Here is a 21,957-nt window from a genome sequence, read left to right as displayed (position 1 = left end):
TCATCCTAGGTTATATTATACGAGGGGCGGGAGGCAGAAGACAGTGATACGCCTGAGCAACACGACGACGAGGCCGGCCTGCCTAGTCCGGACCGCCTCGTGCGGGCCTGTCGACCTCACCTCCAACGGGAACGAGTAGAGTGGGATTTAGTTGTTTTCAAGTCCTTTTGCTATGTAAAAATTATTCCAAAAACTCAATAAAAAGCAGTGCCCGCTTTGATTTGCTAAACCTGGTTGAATGGCCGGCTCTCCACCCCGCTGTCCACGGACACGTTCAAACATGTCAGAACGTTGTTGGAGTTGCCCTTACGTTTTTCTATTACCAGGATGAAGAGTCAACTGGCGTCTGTCCAACACCGTTTTGTGGATAGGGCTGCTGATGGATGATGAATCGGCACTGCTAAAAGAATACAATTCTGGTGAAGCTGTTTTCTTCTGCCAGAAGGAAACCCAACATAAACAATCCACTTCTTTTTATAGGCATATATATATATATATATATATATATATATATCTTGGTCCAGAACAATCATCAGAAAGGTCATGATCCAACAAAACATGCTTTACACATGAAGTCATATCTTATCTTGGTCCGGCACACGGACAGTGAGGTCATAATACACCATGCCCAAGTAAGATGGAGACTAACTAAACGGTGTTGAATGGCTTTGCGTCCGCTGAAGAATAAATAAGGGGGAAAATATCACATGCCACTTGACCTACATTTTGACAAGGAGAAACTAACAGCACGAAGGGTGAAACCGGGACTGAAAAGTATCAAACTCCGCCGAGAAACAAAGGGAGAAAGGTTAAAAAGGAAAAACACCACCTCTGTAACCGGTAGCAACACAGAACCAGACGACTAGGCTACTGCCTGATACTAACCTTATAGGGATGTGTAAACTGTGCCTGTCCAACACATACACGGTCGCATTCCTTGCATCATATATTTACATGCTGCTAACAAACAACACTACAGGGTCTAAACATGGCTGACCCCAACTTACCGAGTATTGCAACTTAAATAGCAGCAGACTACGTTCTCGACCGTCCTAATCTTCGTTGAAGTACTTGTCCTCTGCGTCGTAGTTGGCCTCCCTGGACCAGTGGTCGTCCAGCATCTCGTCGTTGTCGATCTGGGGGTAGTCCATGTGCTCCGAGTCTTGGCCCGACAGGAACTTCTCCTGCATCACCGAGGTGAACTGCTCCAGCTGATCCTCCATCTCCTCAGGGGATAATATTGGCTTGAAAGTCCCTGCAGGGGGGCCTGCAGTCTCGTTGGTGCAACCACCGTTATCGTCGTGTGCAACCACCTGCGACCAGGGGTTAGGAAGAAAATGAACATCTAATAATCTGCTACGATGGAGTTTACTACTGCTCCACCAGAGTATCTTAGCAAGGAAAGCCAAGATAGAAAATAGATCTATCTAAACTCAGAGGACATAGATCCTGGTTTTTCACTCCAGTCAAATAAGAAAAGGCAAATGCCACAGGTGCAAGCCAAAAGCGACGGTAACTGAAAGAGACGCCTTAGATTGACCGAGTCTAGCATATTGTCCTGCTGAATTAGATTGTCATTTCTCCGAACAACAGCTCTACATCAAGTTGACACCGACACAGTTGGGCCATTATGTCATGAATCTGTTCTAGTCAAGAACTAATCCAGTGATCTGGTTTTACTTTCAAATTGTTTCTTCCTCACTGCTTAAATGTTCAGTCAAAATGTGAGGTGCATGTTGTTTTCAGATTCATCACATGGCCCTAGCACACAAGAAAAATACTGCAGAGTTAACAATGACGGGATTTCCAAATCTGACCACAGCTACAGCCGTTGAGGGTACGCAAAACTAGCGGTTACAAATCTTTCAGCAAAAAACAGGTAATCCTAGTTTCCTTGAGCGTTCTGAGGCTGGCAAAGCGAAGACGGACGACCATGGTCCTGACCTTGGCCCAATTGACCCACTTATCTTACAAAGGGTGAAGACTAGGACTGGTGGGAAGGCTGATATATACCTATACTAAAGAGAATATCTGAGAATCCGCTCCTATTGTACAAAATGGTCCAGATAGACTGAGCAAAAAAAGGGCTTCAATTCGATTCTCCAAAATTGGAAAGTCACATACAACGGGCAGTGAACTCAAAGATCTGGCGAATGAGGGCCCACCCCAAAGCACTATACCTGAAGTTAGAACTACGTAATAGCAGTTACATGGTGCCATAGCAATCCTAGTTTCTTAGAGAGGGTCTGATATATCTGAATTAGAACTATGTAATACTCCCTTCATCCGGAAATACTTGTCGGATAAATGGATGTATTTAGACGGATTTTAGTTCTAGATACATCCATTTATCAATTTCTCCAACAAGTATTTTCGGACGGAGGGAGTAATAATTACATGGTACCATATTAATCCTAGTTTCTTAGAGCGGGTCTGGTAGATCTGAAGTTAGAACTATGTAACTAGCAAACTAGCAGTTACACAATGCCATATAAAGAACACATTTCACACAAAAAAAAACCATGAGTAATTTAGACTCCCGCATCCATCTAAACAGAAACCGTATCCTAGCGTTAAAACATAACCAACCAAGAGGCTATTACGGGGTATCTGCAACTGCAAACTACACTTAAGGGAACTCTAAAGCAGCTCTGCAGAAAAAGATGGTTTTTTTTTCTACTTAACCATTTACTGGATTTGATGTAATATAGTCATACCTGTAAAACAAAGAATTTTCTACAACCTCTGTAACTTAATGCAAGACATTTTTGCAGCAAAAACGTCTTGCACTAAGTTACAGAGGGAGTACATCTGAAGACTTCAGATAGTGTAGATTACTATTTTCCATAGACAAAGCGGAAACGGACGACCATGGTCCGACCTTGGCCCAATTAACCCACTTATATCTAACAAAGGGTGAAGACTAGGACTTGCGGGAAGGCTGATACCTTACCTACACTAATGTCTTGTGAAGTAAAGAGAAAACATTCCTATTGTACAAAATGGTGCAGATCTTCTGAGGGAAAAGGAGCTACATTTTGATTCTCCAAATTGGAAAATCACATACGGCGGTCACTCAAAGATCTGGCGAATGAGGAGTCACCCCACCCAAAAGCACAATATCTGAACTTATAACTATGTAATTGCAGTTACATGGTGCCATATTAATCCTAGTTTCTTAAGAGTGGGTCCGATATATCTGAAGTTAGAACTATGTAATAACAATTACTCCCTCTGTAAACTAGCAAACTAGCAGTTACACAATGCCATACAAAGAACGCATGTCACACACAAAAAAAACATGAGCAACTTAGACTCCCTCGTCCATCTAAACAGAAACTGTATCCTAGCATAAACATAACCAACCAAGAGGCTATTGTGGAGTATCTGCAACTGCAATACTTAAGGGAACTGTAAAGCAGTTCTGCAGTAAAAAAATTGATTTTTTTTCTACCTAACCATTTACTGGATTTGATGTAATAAAGTCATACCTGTAAAACAACTAATTTTCTATAACCTCTGAAGACTTCAGACAGTGTAGATTACTATTTTCCATAGACAAAGCAGACTACAAAGCAAGATTAATATTCTACAAGTCACAGTGAGTTATATAAGCAAAATCGATGTAAGCACAACTACATCGCCTCAATGTATCATCACAACACAAACTTGTGCAGTTCTATGTAAGTGCAAGCAACGTAACACAGAAATTAAGCAAAATCAAGCTAGGACATGTAGAGAGTAAGACTAATTGGCAGCAAGCAAACCTCAGCCTCGGTGTTCTCCTCCATGCCGATGTTCTCTTCCTCCTCTTCTTCTTCTTCCTCTTCTTCCTCTTCCTCCTCCTCTTCCTCCTGCCCCATCATCGGCCGCTCAACGGGGCCGCCGACCCACTCGCTGGGGTCAACACCCCTCCTGATCTGCTCCCCGCGGATCTTCTCCACGATGACGGCCTCCTCTGCCCGCCGCATCAGCGTCTCGGAGAACTTCTCCCCGGGCCGCACCATGGCCCGCCCGAAGGGGTCCTGGAACCTGCCGAGGTACTCGTGGTGCAGGTACGGCTCCCGCTCCCGCATCGCCTCCTCGGAGAAGTAGTCCCCCTGGGTCACCAGGCGGTGGAGGTAGGCGCGGCGCCGGTTGCGCACGCGCGCGGGGGCGGGGGCCTCCCCGGCGGCCGCGGCGCGCAGGCGGCGGAGGTGCCAGCCCACCTCGTAGTCGTCCCGGAGCGCGTCGAAGGGGGCCAGCTCGTCCGGGCGCAGCGCGGCGCCGTACCGCTCGAGGAAGAGCGGCGCGTCGCGGGAGAGGAGGTCGAGGAGCGCCGACTTGCGCGCCGGCGGCGGCGGCGAGGCGCGGAGGAAGGCCGTGGGGAAGTAGAGGCCGTCCACGGCGGAGAGCCGGGCGGCGATGCGGTCCATCTCCGCGGGCTCCATGGCGAGCGACGGTGGTGGGTCGGCGCCGGAGGGGGGCGGATGGTTCGGGCTTTGGCGGTGCGCGGATTGGTGGGTTGGGCTTTGAACTTTTCTATGGGGTCGGTTCCGTTTTCTAATGGGCCGTAAGGCCGTCGTGGTGTGTCCATCGTGAACCGATCAAAGATGACAATTAGATCCATTGTCTTTGTCTAAAAAAAATTAGATCCATTATCCAGTAACAATTAGTTTTTTTCTCAAAAGAAGAAACAGTACCCCTCAAAAAAGTAACAATTAGTTTTTTTCTCAAAAGAAGTAAAAATTAGTTTTAAAGAGAAAGTAGGAGACTAATTAATATTTAAAGATTTTGTTGCGAGGATAATAACGATAACTTCATGAACATTATATTTGATAGTTTTCAATAATTATAAAAAATATACAGTACGTTAGAACATTGATGTACCCCTTCGCAAAGAAAGAACACGATGTGCATTATAAACATGCTAAATTTCACAAATAAACTCATATTCGTGTGGGCATGTATTTAAAACCAACGGTTGTTTTGATCCGCAAAAGAAACCCCAACATTTGTTAGGCCTGAAATTTTCTCCTTAATCTGGTGAGGGTTAAATGAACAAAAACGCTAAAAAAAGTATGACGTCGGATCTAGGCATGGCAAATCTGATGTTTTCATGGCAATTTATATTTGGCGTGATAATGGCAATTTTAGTTTGCAAGCACAACAATTTCTTTGGGAAAAAAACTTAAGCGGATTTGCCATGCTCGCCAACTAAACTTGCCATTCTCGACGAACATAATTTGTCATTAAAAATGTTTGATTTATCATGCCTAAAAGCTGGCGTTGCTGAGTATTCGGGTCCTAAATGATTGAAGTCATTATGTTTACCTTAACAACGTGATTATCCTATTGCTTATCGACCCTTAGTAGCTGCAAATATTTACATACATATATGTTCTAAAAATTGAAAAAAGTCCATCGCCGTGGGCTCCATGGTGAGCGGCGGTGGGTCGGTGCCGGAGGGGGGCGGATAGTTCGGGCTTTGGCGGTGCGCGGATTGGTGGGTTGGGCTTTGCACTTTTCTCTATGGGGTCGGTTTCGTTTTCTAATGGGCCATAATGGTGTGTCCATGGTGAACAGATCAAAAGGTTACAATTAGATTAACTAAAAAAGAAGGTGACAATTAGACCTATAGTCCAATAACAATTAGTTTTCTCTCTCAAAAGAAGTAACAATTATTAGTTTTAAAGAGAAAGTAGGAGTACTAATTAATATTAAAAGATTCTTTGCGAGGATAATAGCAATAACTTCATGAGCATTATATTAGATAGTTTCCAATAATTGTAAAAAAATACAGTGTGTTAGAACATCGATGTACCCCTTTGCAAAGAAAGAGCATCGATGTACATTATAAACATGCTAAATTTCACAAATAAACTCATATTCGTGTGGGAGTGTATTTAAAACCAACGGTTGTTTTCATCCGCAAAAAAAAACCCAACATTTGTTAGGCCTGAAATTTTCTCCCTAATCGGATGAGGGTTAAATGAAATTTTCTCCTTAGTCAAATTTCTAGGCATGGCAAATCTGACGTTTTCATGGAAATTTATATTTGGCGTGATGATGGCAATTTAAGTTTGCAAGCACAAAAAATTCCTGCCAAAAAAATTGAAGCGAATTTCCCATGCTCGCCAACTAAACTTGTCATTCTCGACGAACATAATTTGCCATTAAAAATGTTCGATTTATCATGCCTAAAAGCTAAGGTTCGCTGAATATCCGGGTCCTAAATGAATTGAAGTCATTACGTTTGCCTTAACAACGTGATTATCATATTGTTTATCGCCCCTTAGTAGCTGCAAATATTTACATACATATATGTCCTAAAAATTGAAAAAAAGTCCTCGGGCTCTTTTTTAAGGCAGAGGCCGAGCAAGGTTGGCGGTGCAGCAAGTGATCAACATGCTCAAGGGACATGCCAGTTGGGAAATGTTGACACAAGTGGTTTCATGCATGGGAAAGCTAGCGATGTACAAGAGGAGGTCAAGGTTGTGCTGCAAGGTTACAGAAGTATAGTTTGAGCAAAAAATTTGGGGCTCCCTACACCAATGGGCTGAATGGCATGAGGGAATTTTCACACCATCCGAACGCAACTTCTGAAAGGAATGGTGCAATCTGGAGAATTTTCTAATGGCGGCAAAGAAATCCTCATCAAGGCAGTTATGCAATCCCCGCCGACCTATTTGATGGATGTCTTTAAACTTCCCGGGCCTTTATGGATAACTCATGAAAATCATGATAGAGTTTTGATGGGGTGCAAGCAAAGATATCCATTACACCCACTAAATCTCCTGGGAATGCATGATCCATCCCAAACCTTGTGGTGGTATGGGTTTCTGACATCTACAACTCTTTAATCAGGCAGTGCTGGCTAAACAGACATCGATGCTTTTGTTGTGACATGCTAAGTTTTCTCACCTATTGCTAATAGGTAGATGGGTCGCACGCCTAGCACACATGTTTTGGCCTTGCTTGTGTGTCCATAACTCAAAATAGGTGACCTAACGGCCGCCGCCCCGCTAAACATATCAATAGTTACCGAATTCATATGGGCTACTGAGGAGTAGGCAATGATCTTCTTAAGATCAATCTGTCTTAAAGTGGTTAAGGAAGTATATATTATAATATTATATGGCGCAAAGAGCCCCTAGGAAGCCCGAGTGGAACAGACAGACACGGAGGCTCCTAGTAAGCCATGCATGGGCGCGGCGGAACCCGGGCTAGTTCGATCACGACAAACGGGGCTATCGACACAACCCGAACATAATTTGCCATTAAAAAATGTTCGATTTATCATGCCTAAAAGCTGACGTTCGCTGAACAGCAGTGCTATACACATGATAGAATGCACACGATTCATAGACGATGCTTAAATCCAGCCGGACATGCACATGATCGACAAGGGCACCAACGGCTGGATTAGCACGTCGTGCATAGATCTTGTAGCACTGTCGTCTGGGTAGCAGTTTCGTTCGCTGAATATTCGGGTCCTAAATGAATTGAAGTGATTATGTTTGCCTTAAAACGCGATTATCCTATTGTTTATCACCCCTTAGTAGCTGCAAATATTTACATAAATATATGTCCTAAAAACTGAAAAAGGTCCTCACGCTCTTTTTTAAGGCAGAGGCCCAGCAACGTCAGTGCAGCAAGTGATCAACATGCCCAAGGGACATGCCAGTTGGGAAATGTTGACACGAGTGGTCTCATGGATGGAAAAGCTTGCCCTAGTGATGTACAAGCACTAGTAGAAAACCGGGTAATAGCACCGGTTCGTAAGGCCCTTTAGTGCCGGTTTAGGAACCGGCACTATTATTTCGGCACTAAAGGCCCTCCCCCTTTAGTACCGGTTCAGCACGAACCGGTGCTAAAGGGGTACCACGTGGCACGAGCCAGCTCCGGGGGCCGGGAGCCCTTTAGTACCGGTTGGTAAAACCAACCGGTACTAAATGGTTGTGGGTTTTTGTTTTATTTTGTATTTTTCAATTAAATTTGTGTTATCAATTTAATTTAGGATTGTTTTACGTTATAATGAGTTGTAGTCGTCGTCATCATCATCATCATCGCATATTAATAAATAAATAAACTCTAGCTAGCTAAAAATCATCGTGGTCGTCTAATTACCACTATTTAATCATCATAGTCATTACCGCTAGCTATGTAAATTCATCATCAACGTTGGCTAGCTTAAAGAGGAAACATTCACTTTGTAACAGAAGCAAAGAGATATCATCGAGTTCAACATAATCATCACCAACATCGAAGTTCATGACATGGATCCATGAGACAAGTACTAATTAAGAGCATGAAGAGTAGCTACTGATCCTGCTGCTCCCTCTCAGGTAGAATAGCATAGAACATGTATAGCTCTCCTGATTCATCATACTGGAGCATGCAGATGAATCTGTCTCCTAATCTTGGGTTGCGCTTCTCCTTACTGCCCCCTAGTACTTCTCTGCGATCGTTAACAATTTTGCTCCAATCTTTCACTATTAAGCATTCTTCGCTTTTAGAAATCCTGAATGCACTCATGTGCAATGTAGGAAATCTTGGTCGTAAGCTAACCATTGACATGCGACCTTTTGTCTCAATCCACTGAGGCACAACTGTCATCGGAAGTCCCTATTGAACAACATCGTATAGTAATTAATATACTAAGCAATGAAAGTTTAACTTCAAAAATAATGTATGCAAAAGATGCACTAATTAAGGACAAATATTTAAAATCTTACCATCTTTTGATTATAGATGTGACCGTAGTTCAATACGATCACCATTGGTCGCACGTTTTGAGTACTAACATTTCTAAGTGTAGGGAAAAAAATTGTCTTGACAATATTAAGATCCTCAAGCCATGAAACATAATGACTTATCTCCTCGCAGTTTAGTTGAGCCCCGGGGCAGTAGTAGGTCTTGTCTACCAAGCGCCGGACATGTTTGCTTGAACCGAAATAAGTTGACAATACAAAATAGTTGTCAACTATTTTTGAATAAACTGTATAAAAGACATAAACATATGCATGCATGGTTGAGAAAAACTCACCAAATGGTAGAACTGGAGGCGTTTGCACATCGACCCAGATGTCTATATTACCTTCAATATCATCTTCCGGACGAATATCAAAGGTGATAACCATATCAGGCTCAAATGCATAAGCCTTGCATAGTGCTTGCCAAGTTTTGCATTCAAAATGGGTGTATGTGTCTCCATTATATAATTTGACGTTGAAAGTATACCCATGCTGTGTCTTCAAGTAAACTCTCTTTACCTCCATATCATCTATAGCACTGAAACCTATCTTATCCAAGACAAAAATTCTTGCATGGCAGGGGATGCGCTAGTAGAATAGTGAAAATTTAAAATTATAAGTTGAAGCAAATGAAGCATAAGTTTTGCATTCAAATAATAATTGACAAAGTGACTTACTGTATCAACTTCGAATGTCTCATCCAGCTTGATGCTGAAGCGCCTACCATCAACAAGGAAATTTTGGTCGCACAGGCCGCGCTGGTCTTCACAGTGTTCGCACATAATAAATTCTTTTTCGTCGTCAGATGACATTTCCTATGTTCATATAGGTGAAACATTAAACACCTATATCTAGCCAAATATATATTCATCTAACATTTGACATTAATATATCTAACTATATATTCAATTGACATTACTATATATTTAACTTTTCTATCTAATTCATTAACAAATAATATTTTAATTAGATCATCAAATCTCATATACCTAAATTTTCTTACTAAAAATAAACTAGTTATATTAATTATTCAAATCTCATATACCTAAATTTTCTTACTAAAAATAAACTAGTTATATTAATTATTCAACTAGTTCTAATCTCATATACCTAAATTTTCTTACTAAAAATAAACTAGTTATATTAATTATTCAACTAGTTCTAATCTCATATACCTAAATTTTCTTATTAAAAATAAACTAGTTATATTACTAGTTCTAATCTCTAGTTCGATAATTTTTCTATCTAGCTAGCTAATTCATCTAACATTCGACATTAATCTAACATTCGATCATCTAATTAACTTTTCTAAAAAACAGAAAATAAGTAAAAAAAATTGTGTGTGTGTATGCATGTGTGTGTATATATACGTATATGTGTGTACGTATGTGTGTATGTGTGTGTGTATGCGTGTGTGTGTGTGTGGTATATGTGTGTGTGTGCGGCCCCATATGCCGCCGCCCCGTACGTACGAGCGGGGGCGCCAGTGTACGGGGCGGGGGCGCCGGTGTGTGTGTGTATGTGTGTGCGGGAGCGAGAGAGAGACGTACGGCCGCGGCGATGACGACGGACGGCGGCGGCGTCCGGGGCGGTAGCGCGAGACGACGACGACGGGCGGCGGCGGGGACAGCGACGATGACGACGGACGACGGTACGGGCGACGGGCGGCGACGACGGGATCGAGCGGCGCGCGCGACGGAGGTTGGAGACGAAGTGCGGAGTTGAAACTGAAATTTTCGTAAGTGCTACATATATAGGATTGGCCTTTAGTACCGGTTCGTGGCTCCAACCGGTACTAAAGGCCTATTTTCCCCAGGCCAAGCGGCGGGAAACGAAGGCTTTTAGTACCGGTTGGAGGCACCAACCGGTACTAAAGGGGGGGCCTTTAGTATCGGTTGGTGGCTCCAACCGGTACTAAAGGGTGTGCGCTGCCAGGCGAGGGGCGCAGAAATTTAGTCCCACCTCGCTAGCCGAAGGACGCACACACCTGCTTATAAGCCCCGCCGCCGCTGCTGTCTCGAGCTCCTCTCTAAAGCAGGCCTTCTGGGCCTACCTCTGCTACTCTGCCCTGTGGGGCCTATTGGGCTTGCGGGCCTGCATCCTGGCCTAACAACAGGTTGGGTTTCTAGTCGTATGCAGGCCGCTGTGGCCCAGTAGGTGGGCTTTTTTCATTTAGTTTTTTCTTTTCTGCTTTATTTATTTTGTTTTATTTATTTTTAGTTGTTTTTTGCTGTATTTAGAGTTTGCGCTGCCACCCCAAAATTTAGCCCCACCTCGTCCGGCGAAGGGCAGCCGCACTGGTTTATAAACCCAGCCGCGGCTATCTCTTCGAACTCCTCTATATAGCAGGCTTCTAGGCCTAATTAATTAGGGCACGCTGCCCTGTGAGTCTGCTGGCCCTTCTGGGCCTGCATTTGCACACCCTAGGTCTGGTAGACCCACAGGGCAGTGCGCCAACAAATTTTTTATAGTTTTTTTTCTGCATTACTTATTTTCTTTTATTTATTTTTGAGTAGTTTTTTATATAGTTTTTTCTTTTCTGCATTATTTATTTGCCGTGACCCTCTCTACTCTTTCGCGCATGCTATGCGGGTGATACGATGATACCATGCCAAGTTTCAACATTTTCAGGATTCATTTTGTAGTGATTTTCAATTTCACGGTCATTTAGCTCTCTAAACAATTAGGTAAATGACCGAAAAACAACAAATGATGTCAGAACATGTTGGAAATTGATGACGTCGCTTTAAATGCTGCATACTGAACACAAAAGAAGTCCGGAGTTCAAATAAGTTTAAAAAACATTGAAGTGGCCATGTAACAGAGGTGCAATGCTGGTTAATTTGCTTCAAGCCATTCGGAATAGTGTAGACTGCAGTAAGCCACTGCACATAGCTCAGTGCAATCTATGCTATTCCGCAAGGTTTGAAGCTAATCAACATGTATATGAGCATTGCAACTCTTCGTCATTGTCTGTGCACTCACGGCTTATAAACCGCTCATACTGCCTCTCTCTTGGCGAGGTGGGACTAAAAACAACTTGCCATAACCTCATCAATTTCCTCTTGAAGCTTGTCCTTACCTTTTTGCTTGTAGTCTTATGGTGGAAGATCATCTTGAGCTTGTGTCCCCTTGAAGGAAGTAGGATACTTCTCTTGTTGAGGAACAAACTTTGTCTTGGGGTATTGATCTTCTTCCCACTCAACTCCATTGGCATTGAACTTTCGTTCAAAACCAACACCTTGATTCTTCCGGTGCCTTCCTTGCTTGCGCACAATTTCCTCGAATTGCTTACTCCCGGCAAGGCTTTTGTACACTCCTTTCTCTATAATTCCCTTCAATAAGCTATTTTCTTACTCAAGTGTAACTTGGCTAAGAGAAACATTAGTGGAATCAAGAGAACTACTAGAAGCAACAATGTTAGATCTTATGTCAAAAAAAGAAGTTGTATCAAACCTTTTATGTCGGATCTAGAACAAACCAATCGGTATCGCCATCATACAGCCCTACCGTGGCTCGTGATGCATATATATGCATATCAAATGCACGGTTGGACGTATGATGGCGAATCCGAATGATTTGTATTCAGTCAATGAACTGGTAGATGTATGCAGTCGATGAACTGGTAGATGTATGTAGTCGATGAATTGAAAGACTTATGTAGGGAAGGCGAGAGATGGGCTATATATAGGGTCGTCTGGCTCACAAAGTGATTGTGGTAGTTTCGATCCAACGACTCACATGAGCTAGGAAGAAACACACCCTTGATCTAACGACTCGCAAGAGCTAGAAAGAAACACACGATCCGTGTGATTCTTCCTGATTGGTGGGATGCACATTAGTATCGGTTCGTGCCACGAACCGGTGCTAAAGATTGGCAACGAACCGGTACTAATGGTAGTAGCCCGCCTAGCCGTTGGAATCGGCACTAATGGTCACATTCGTGCCGGCTCAAATTCAAACCGGCACTATAATGTGCTTCACATTTGACCGTTTTTCTATTAATCAATAGAGTTTGCCAAACTTGAGTTTCCCAAGTCACTTACACAAAAAGCTATGATTCATGTTTGTCAAATCCATAATTTCCAAACCACAACAACCTTGAGGCATAACAAGTTTTAAATGCTGCATACTGAACACAAAAGAAGTCCGGAGTTTAAATAAGTTATTAAAAATAAAAAAGAGGTGCAATGCTGATTAATTTGCTTCAAGCCATTCGGAATAGTGTAGATTGCACTAAGCCACTGCACATAGCTCAGTGCAATCTATGCTATTCCGCAAGGCTTGAAGCTAATCAACATGTCGGTGAGCATTGCAACTCTTCATCATTGTTTGTGCACTCACGGCTTATAAACCGCTCATACTGCCTCTCTCTTGGTGAGGTGGGACTAAAAACAGCTTGCCATAACCTCATTAGTACCGGTTCGTGGTACGAACCGGCACTAAATGGTGATGGTGGGGCCATAGCCTGACCGCAGGATGACACAACCTCTTTAGTACCGGTTCGTGGCATGAACCGGTACTAAAGGTTCGCCACGAACCGGTACTATTGATCGCCGCCACGAACCGGCACTAATGTACACATTAGTGCCGTCTCAAATACAAACCGGCACTAATGTGCTTCACGTTTGACCCTTTTTCTACTAGTGAAGAGGAGGTCAAGGTTGTGCTGCAGGGTTACACAAGTATAGTTTGAGCAAAAAATTTGGGGCTCCCTACACCAATGGGCCGAATGGCATGAGGGAATTTTCACATCATCCAAGCGCAACTTCTGAAAGGAATGGTGCAATCTGGAGAATTTTCTAATGGCGGCAAAGAAATCCTCATCAAGGCAGTTATGCAATCCCCACGTGGATGGATGTCTTAAAACTTCCCGGGCCTTTATGAAGAACTCATGAAAATCACGATAGAGTTTTGATGGGGTGCAAGCAAAGATATCCATTGCACCCACTAGATCTCATGGGGATGCATGATCCATCCCAAACCTTGTGGTGGTATGGGTTTCTGACATTTACATCAGGTCACACTCGGCACAAACAACACCACACCACACCACATCTGATTCACATCCTCCTCCGAGGACCACCTCCGCCATGACGGCGACCTCTAGTGCATTGTTGGAGAGCCTCTCGACAGAGCATAAGCACGAGCTGACCGCCTTGAGGCCGGCTGACAGGGTTGCCGTGTGAGGCAATAGAGGTCGGCCTGCCGGCCTACTCCTCGGAGGTCTTCGACGATGGAGACAGCCTCCGACGACGAGTCGCGTCCCCTGCCTGCCCTGTTCCATGACGGCTTGACCATGGAGCATGTGCAGGCGCACTTCATGGATGCCATGGCGGAGCAGCAGCCGGTGCCACAGTCGATGTTAGGGTTCTGGCAGGCGCAGGAGGAACAGGTTACAACTTCTCCCTCCTCAAGTAGGATCGGCTAATGGAAGGCCAAATCTATGGCCAACTCGTGAAGGAGGAAACCGGGGCGGACAAGGCCGCGGAGAACCCCAACTTCATCACCGAGCAACGGGTGTTTGTACAAGGTCGCGCGCGCTCGTGCCACCTGCAACGCGCGGCCATGGCACAGTCGGACGCGAAGGCAGCGCAAGCGATCACAGACGAGACTGTTGGCAGCTGCGCACCCTTCGCGCTGCCAATAAAGTTTCGAGGGTACCGATTCCACGCCGAGGCATGTCCGTCCATGTCCATCATCGATCTCACGTGAACCGGTGACGGACAGGCTGCAGACTCCAATGAGGAGCGGTAGGGCATGTGAGGCGGCGAGGCCTCGACTCCCGTGAGCCGATCCGTGTCCCATGTTCTACTCTTGCTCATCGGCGGCCGCACTTTCATTCCGTGTGGCTCAGCTGGCCGCCCGACATGGGCACGGAAGGGAAGAATAAGGACTCGCGAGGACGTGTGCCACCTTAGATTTGCACTAAGTTTAGGTCCGGTCGCTTCTATTTAATGAAATATGCCAGAAACGTAAAAAAAAGTCGTCTGATTCAGATAAAAATTATTCAATTTGCATGTATTTTATCCGGCTTGTTTAAATACGGTTGAAATGTACGCGGGCATGGTTGGACGACCGACTCCGTGTTCCATTTTCTCGTCAGAAAAAAGGATACATATCCATTTCATGGTCAGCGTTTGAGATGGCCTAATATGGTATGGCATGCCAAGGCCTGCACTAAAAAAACAATTTCTTTTTGAGAATACCAAAAAAAAAAACATTTCCAAGACACGGCGCGTGGATGGGCACCGCAACGGTAAGAAATTGCCCTGCCCGCTCCACTTTCCTTTTATTCCGCCGCCAGGCCACGCGCGCCTCGGCCAAGGACAAGCCTCCGGCTGCCGCTGCCGCCACCGCCTCTGCCCCGGCTATAAAGCCGCGCCCTTTGGCCGGCCCGCTCCGCTCCTCCTCCTCTCTTCCTCCGCGCCGCGCCTCTCGCCTCCTCGCCGCGCCCTGCCCGGTCCGCTCCTCCTCCTCGTCTTCGTCCGGGCGGCGCCTCTCTCCTCCGACCTCCCCGCAGCGCTCCGGCCGGTCCGCTGCTCCTCCGCCCTTCGTCCGCGCCGCGCGTCTGCCCTCCTCGAGCCGGGTTTCATCTTGCTCGCCCTCCTCGGTCGATTTGCCCGTCTAGAATCGCGTGTCCGGATTCGATTTTGCTTGTCCCCGGTCGATTTGCCCGTTTGATTTTGCTCGCCGTCGCCGGTTTAGATAGCTAGAGAACCCCGCCTGATTTGATTTTGCTCGTTCTTGCCGTCGTTCGTTTAGGAGCGCGTCTGATTTGAGTTTGCTCGTGCTCTGTCAGTTCGTCAGCTTTAGAGTCGCTCCCGAGTTGATTTTGCGCGTCCCCGCCGTCGTCAGTTTAGAGTCGCTCGCCTCTGATTTGGTTCTGCTCGTCCTCGCCGTCGTCCGTTTTCGTTTTTGCTCGTCCTCGCCGTTGCCCCGACGCGCCCGCGTGTTCTTGGTCCGTCTCGTCGAGGGTCTCCCGTCTGGTTTGCGATTCAGAAATTTCTGCGTGTGCTTCTGTTATCTGAGAGTCGCTTTGGATCCTGCGTTTGAGCGTGTTCGTGTCAGCGCGAGCGTTACAGGAACGGTCGGGTCTTGGTTTTGAAGTTGGATTACGGGCCGGAGATGGAGAGACGGAGAGCGATTGTCAGTTTGGCGTGGTAGTTCAGATCGGTTCCTAGGCTCCTGCGTTGTTCGTCGGTTGTTGTCTGATCTCAAACGGCCAGCTTGTTCGTGTTAGCCTAGATGCTCCGGTTCCTATGTCGATTCTGATTGTACCAGCTAGCTTGTTTCACTTTCGTCAGGCCAGATGCAGGGGTGATTTTGTTCTGATGGGTGTTAATTTATGTTCTTTCCAATCCAATTGGTTGGTTACTTCCTATCATGCTCTGTTTATGTTCCCATATATGCTGATGTGTGTTCAGGGGTGCCATTTCGAGCAGGCAGGCATAGCAGAAAGTTTTAAAAGAGTGCAAATCATGTGGCTTGCTGCTTGACTAATTGAACACCTGCTGCTACTACTGTAGGACAAGGTTTCCTTCTTTTATTCCTTCTGTTGCTATTTCCATTTTCATATAGGAGTACACTAGATGAATTGCTTCTAGCCCCTTAGACTTCGTTCTGATTGCATAGCATTACTCCAGAATTTTGTCATTGCACACATGCGCATATAATTCTGCTATGAGCATAACTTCCAGAATTTATTTATCTGTGAAAGCACCTTCATCACATGTTTTCTATCAATGCTGCTCATGTCCCTTTTGTTTGTCCTGTTAAATTTTATGCCATCAACTTGGAGCAAATTTTGTACTCACTGGTTCAAATATCAAGAATGCTGACTTCTGTAATTGTCCCTATGTAAGCCATGCACTTGGGAAGCCTGGGCATGACTAGGATTTGGATTGCTTATAGATTTTATGCTATGCTTGTTTATAACCTAGTTGTGACCTAATATAGTGCAAATCTGCTAATTTTTTAATTTAATTCATGTTCAACGCAAGTAGGCTTTGTTTGTAAGTGGTATTTCTTTTGCGTGTGCATGAACATTCATGCTGTCAATTTTTCTTATCATAATCATTTACTGTGGTGTTTGACAATACATTTCTACTGTTCTTTGTTCCCTTTTGAGGTTCACTAACTCAATTATGCATGAGATATGATATCAATTACTGCTGTCCAGTCACTGAAATAATGCTTTTCTTGCTTTGCCTAGACTTTGTGACAAGAATAAGCATGTGTCTCTGTGCCTACAAACTTGTGGGTAGTGCCGTAGTGATGATGATCTAACTAGCTTCCTGTTTTCAGGAATGAAGATCTGAACTACCCTCACCCCTCTACAGAAACCAGTTTACTCATTCAGTTTCTGGAACTTCTTTATAGCTTTCCGAGCTTACTTCGGTCTTGCATGTATTAGCTTTCTGTTTGTACCCTTATCTATGTCTGTCTCTTTGTGTGTTTCTTGTGTGCAAGTGATCCATTGTGTGTGTCTGACTATGTGTCTGACTGTGTGTGTGATGTGCGCCTATCTATGTGTGTTTCTTTGTCTGTTTCATGTGTGCAAGTGCTCCATTATCTGTGTGACTGTGTTTAACTGCTTGGATGTGGTGATTCTGATTGTGTTACTGCTTATATGATCTGTCCAATTGGTTTCTTATTCATGCTTTGCTTGTGTTCCAATGTCGTCTCCCCATATATGGGGATGTGTTCAGGGATGCAAACCATTTAGGCTTCTCTCCTGCTGATAGATGATGATAGGCTGAGCAGAATAGTTTGACTCTTGTAACACTCACTTGCTTGGCTTCCACTCCTTTGTGTGGCCGATTTGGCATCCAATGCATCTCATGCCTATCTTATATATCTCACTCACTCATCACAGCATCCTTTTCCATGTTTTTGTTCCTTTTTTTCTTATCATAATAATCATGTATAATCATGTATGTTTCTTTGTGTGTTTCTTGTGTGCAAGCGATCCATTGTGTGTGTCTGACTGTGTGTGTGTGTGATGTGCCCCTATCTATGTATGTTTCTTTGTCTGTTTCATGTGTGCAAACGCTCCATTGTCTGCATGTGACTGTGTTTGACTGCTTAAATGGGGTGATTCTGATTGTGTTACTGATTATATGGTCTGTCCAATTGGTTTCTTGTTCATGCTTTGCTTGTGTTCCAATGTCGTCTCCCCATATGTGGGGATGTGTTCAAGGATGCAAACCATGTAGGCCGTTTCGAGCAGGCAGGGATCCGGAGACGTGCACTGGTCAGGCTTCTCTCTTGCTGATAGATGATGATAGGCTGAGCAGAAAAAATTGATTCTTGTAACACTCACTTGCTTGGCTTTGCTTGGCTTCCACTCCTTTGCGTGGCCGATTTGGCATCCAATGCATCCCATGCCCCTTTCCCTGTTTATCTCACTCACTCATCACAACACCCTTTTCCCTGTTTTTGTTCCTTAGTTTTCTTATCATAATAATCATGTTTACCGTGGTGTTTGACAATACATTTTTTGTGATATCTGTGTTTCGTTATGTCTTATGTGGATATCATATACTTTTTTTGTATTACTGATGTCCAATCACTGGAATAATGCTTCTGTAAGTATTTCAGGTAGGATATAGACAAATGTCACATTTGCTCTTCCTTGCATTGCTAAGGACACTGATGGGTTGGGTTTGCTTACAGCGCAGGTATATTTATGGTTTTTACATTTTGTGATGCTGCTGTCTGTAGTCCCAAAACGCTTATTTAGCAATGTTTTCCTTGTTCACTTCACAAGATTATGTATTCATGCTGATAGTAGTATGTTACTCTTTCCAGGACCGAAATTTCTATAAAGAATCATTGGAATATGCTTTTTACATTTTGCTATGCTGATGTATGTAGTCCCAAAATGCTTTTTTAGCCATGTTTTCCTTGTTCACTTCACAAGTATGTTACTCTTTTCAGGACAGGTAATTCTATAAAGAATCATTGGAATATTTCTTTGAGAAAGAAGATAGATGTCTATGGCACCAGAAATATTTTGGCAATTCCAAGACTCTTCTGAGGGTCATCTTGATCTGAACAACTCATCATTCTAATTTTAGCTCGCCTCTACGGTCATACAAACTGGCATGCCAAGGACTGCTCAGGGTTCCTATCACTTTCTGTTTTACCAACTAAGGCAATCAAATTTTGATCTTCAGCTTGCAAATTTATCACCTTATGGGAGGGAAAGTTTTGCATGGACATGAGCTCTGATTGTCTACATATATACTTGAATTGCTTTGGATTTGTCGGACTACTTTTCTCCATGATGTTCTCCATGATTCAGTTGATTTGTTAATTTGAGTATTTTCCTGGTGAGTTCCTCAGGTTCATCTTGTGACACAAAATACAATTTTGGTACATGCAGATTCCGAAATTTGGTGATAAAGAAAAGGTACATCCTAATTTGCTCTCTGCGCTCTTACACTTGACTTCATTTATATAACAGTAGCGGCCTCCTAGCATGTAGTTGGGTAATGCAGAGAGAGGTTTGGAATCGAAGAACTAAAATAATGCAGAGTTGAAGGTTCTGAACGGCAAGCTTGAACAAATGGTTTACTTTTGCTCATGTCTTCGATTAGTTTCATCCTATCTATGTCTGTTTCTTGTGTGCAAGCATTCCATTGTGTCTGTGTGACTGTGTGTGTGACCGTGACTGTGTGTGTGACTGACAGTTTGTGTGTGTGACTGACTGTGTGTGTGTATTTCTTTGTCCGTTTCTTGTGTGCAAGCGCTCCATTGTGTGTGTGTATGTGTGTCTCTGTGTGTGTGTGTGTTGTCTGACTGACTGTGTATTGACTGTGACTATGTGTGTGTGTGTGTGTGTTGACTGACATTGACTGTGTGTATGTGTGTGTTGACTATGACTGACAGTTTGTGTGTGTGACTGACTGTGTGTGTGTATTTCTTTGTCCGTTTCTTGTGTGCAAGCGCTCCATTGTGTGTGTGTGTGTGTCTCTGTGTGTGTGTGTTCTTTGATTGACTGTGTATTGACTGTGACTGTGTGTGTGTGTGTGTGTTGACTGACTGTGACTGTGTGTATGTGTGTGTTGACTGTGACTGTGTGTCATTGTGCAAGCACTCCATACCTCTGTAGTTGGTAGTATCATTGCCCTTTGGACACTCTTCAATGCATTGTTGTATATTTTCCTGCCACAAGTATGATGTTTGTGCTCAGAATGATGTATATGTAGAATCCAGCGGTGGATGGAGGTTTTCATGATGGCTAATCTGATTTTTTACGGTTCTGATGGTGTGCTTCTGGTGTTTGAACTGAAGCCGTGGATTGCCCATCAACCTGGTCTGTGTTTGTATGGTAATCCCTCTCGAATTTAACTCCTTCCAATATTTATCTCACGGCTGGTAATACCTTATGAATGCATATCACACATTTTAGCTAGTTATATAGTAATGCCATACTCTTTTGGACGTTCTGTATATTCAAGTGTGGTGAGCTCACATATTCTGTCAGTATCTACCTATGCAGCTGAATTATTTCCAGATAGGACAGAGGTGCAATGTTTACATCCATGGCAGAAGGTTCTTCAACACTGCACTCATCGAAGGTCGTTGGACTCAAGAGGTTTGCCATTGCACTCCTGACTTTGCTTGAGAAAAAAAACATCTTGCACATTTTATAGTTATATTTATGATATTTTTTCTACAGGAGGATGACAAAATAATTGACCTTGTAAACAAGTATGGACTAACAAAATAGTCTCATTGCAAGGTATTCTTTTGATTGTTTTATTTTTATATGGTTTGCTGAAATGCATTTCCCCCCTATGTGCAAGGTAAACACACTGGTAACAATTCTCTATTGATGCATTGCAGGTCAGCTACCAGAACTTCCTGCTGCTGATCCTGGAATGTTTCCGAACATGTTCAATTTATCCGCTCTAGGACAGGTGACTAATGTGCTCCTTTTATGATTCAGTGTAGCTAGTACTCAAATCATGGATAGTCCATTCTGTCATCACAACGCGACCAGATTCACTCTGATTTGCAGTTTATTTGGTGATGGCAGAATGAACCCACCTGTGATCTATTATGCTTCTTTATTATTCAATGTTTTGTTATTACTTTCTAATTCTTTCTTTCCTTTGCATCGATCCACTTGCTATGCAGCCACTGCCATGACACAGTAGGTATGCTTGATTTTTTTTCTTTGTGCTTGAGATTTTTCTTGTTCTGTGATGCATATGTCTGACTGCTCCTTTCTTAGGTTACTCGTTATTCTCGGCGTGTTTACTTTGGTGGACTTCCTCCGATTGCTAATGAACAGGTAATTGCCTTGAGTAACTTGTTATTTCTTGGCATCTCTTTCTCTATTCGCAGTCCGTGCTAACTATTTTGTTCTTCTTTTTTCAGATGGCTGCTCTATTCTTCAATCAAGTTGTGGCTGCTATCGGGGGAAACACATTTGGTCTAGGTGATGCAGTTGTTAATATGAAGCTGATTTTTGAATTCATTCAAAACATCATAGTTGTTAATATGAAGCTGATTTTTGAATTCATTCAAAACATCTTAGGTGGCATAATCATCTGAATCCAAACATATGGAAGGATGCTTGGACTACTGAGGAGGAACATGCACTGATTAATGCCATCAGGTATTTGGGAATAAATGAGCAGAAATAGCAAAAGTTATTCCTGGAAGGTACTGCATGCCAAACAACTTACATTATGGGTCTTGCTTGTAGTATTAGCTTTCTGTTTGTGCCCTTTGTGTGTGTGTGACTCACTGTGTGTGACTGTGACTGTGTATGTGTGACTGACTCTGTGTGACTGCTACTGTGTGTGTGACTGAATCTGTTTGTGACTGTGACTCTCTGTGTGACCGACTGTGTGTGTGTGTGTTTGAATTAGTATTGCATTTGCTTGATGGTCTGTGCTGTATGCTTTGCTTGATGGTGTGTCTTGAATGCTTTGCTTGATGGTGTGTCCTGAATGCTTGTCTCTCTATGTGACCGACTGTGTGTGTGTGTGTGTGTTTGAATTAGTATTGCATTTGCTTGATGGTGTGTGTTGTATGCTTTGCTTGATGGTGTGTCTTGAATGCTTTGCTTGAATGATTGGTGTTGTATGTTTTGTTTGTTGTGGTGTAACACTGCCTTTGCCGGTCCCAAGCCCGGATGTGAAAATGTGGAGGGAGCTGCATTGATATTGCATTTGCTTGATTGTGTGTCCTGTATGCTTTG

The 21,957-nt window shown here is 43.7% G+C and overlaps 1 protein-coding gene and 1 long non-coding RNA gene across 2 annotated transcripts; one reads left to right on the top strand and one right to left on the bottom strand.

Moving 5' to 3' along the window:
- Nucleotides 1-809: 809 nt before the first annotated feature.
- LOC125520424 (coiled-coil domain-containing protein 97) lies at nucleotides 810-4,501 on the bottom strand. The gene is made up of 2 exons (XM_048685338.1): nucleotides 3,768-4,501; nucleotides 810-1,313 (listed from the first exon to the last, which is right to left on the bottom strand). The coding sequence occupies exons 1-2, from the start codon at nucleotides 4,428-4,430 to the stop codon at nucleotides 1,053-1,055; spliced, it is 924 nt and encodes a 307-aa protein (XP_048541295.1). The 5' UTR covers nucleotides 4,431-4,501; the 3' UTR covers nucleotides 810-1,052.
- Nucleotides 4,502-15,046: 10,545 nt separating this feature from the next.
- On the top strand, nucleotides 15,047-21,826 carry LOC125525513. The gene is made up of 9 exons (XR_007291332.1): nucleotides 15,047-18,418; nucleotides 18,678-20,073; nucleotides 20,245-20,340; nucleotides 20,425-20,487; nucleotides 20,592-20,665; nucleotides 20,886-20,905; nucleotides 20,983-21,042; nucleotides 21,129-21,189; nucleotides 21,289-21,826. It is a non-coding gene; the product is annotated as an uncharacterized LOC125525513 (long non-coding RNA).
- The last annotated feature ends 131 nt before the right edge of the window (nucleotides 21,827-21,957 follow it).

Source organism: Triticum urartu, chromosome 7, assembly GCF_003073215.2.
Source record: "Triticum urartu cultivar G1812 chromosome 7, Tu2.1, whole genome shotgun sequence".
Lineage (NCBI taxonomy): Eukaryota > Viridiplantae > Streptophyta > Magnoliopsida > Poales > Poaceae > Triticum > Triticum urartu.
Note: the sequence above shows the minus strand (reverse complement) of the source record. Positions and strands in the feature narration are given on the sequence as shown.

Coding starts and splice junctions, on each gene's coding strand:
- LOC125520424 (XM_048685338.1), bottom strand. CDS start 4,430: ATGGAGCCCGCGGAGATGGACCGCATCGCCGCCCGGCTCTCCGCCGTG. Junction 1,314..3,767: donor AGGAGAACACCGAGGCTGAG/GTTTGCTTGCTG, acceptor CCCTGGTCGCAG/GTGGTTGCACACGACGATAA.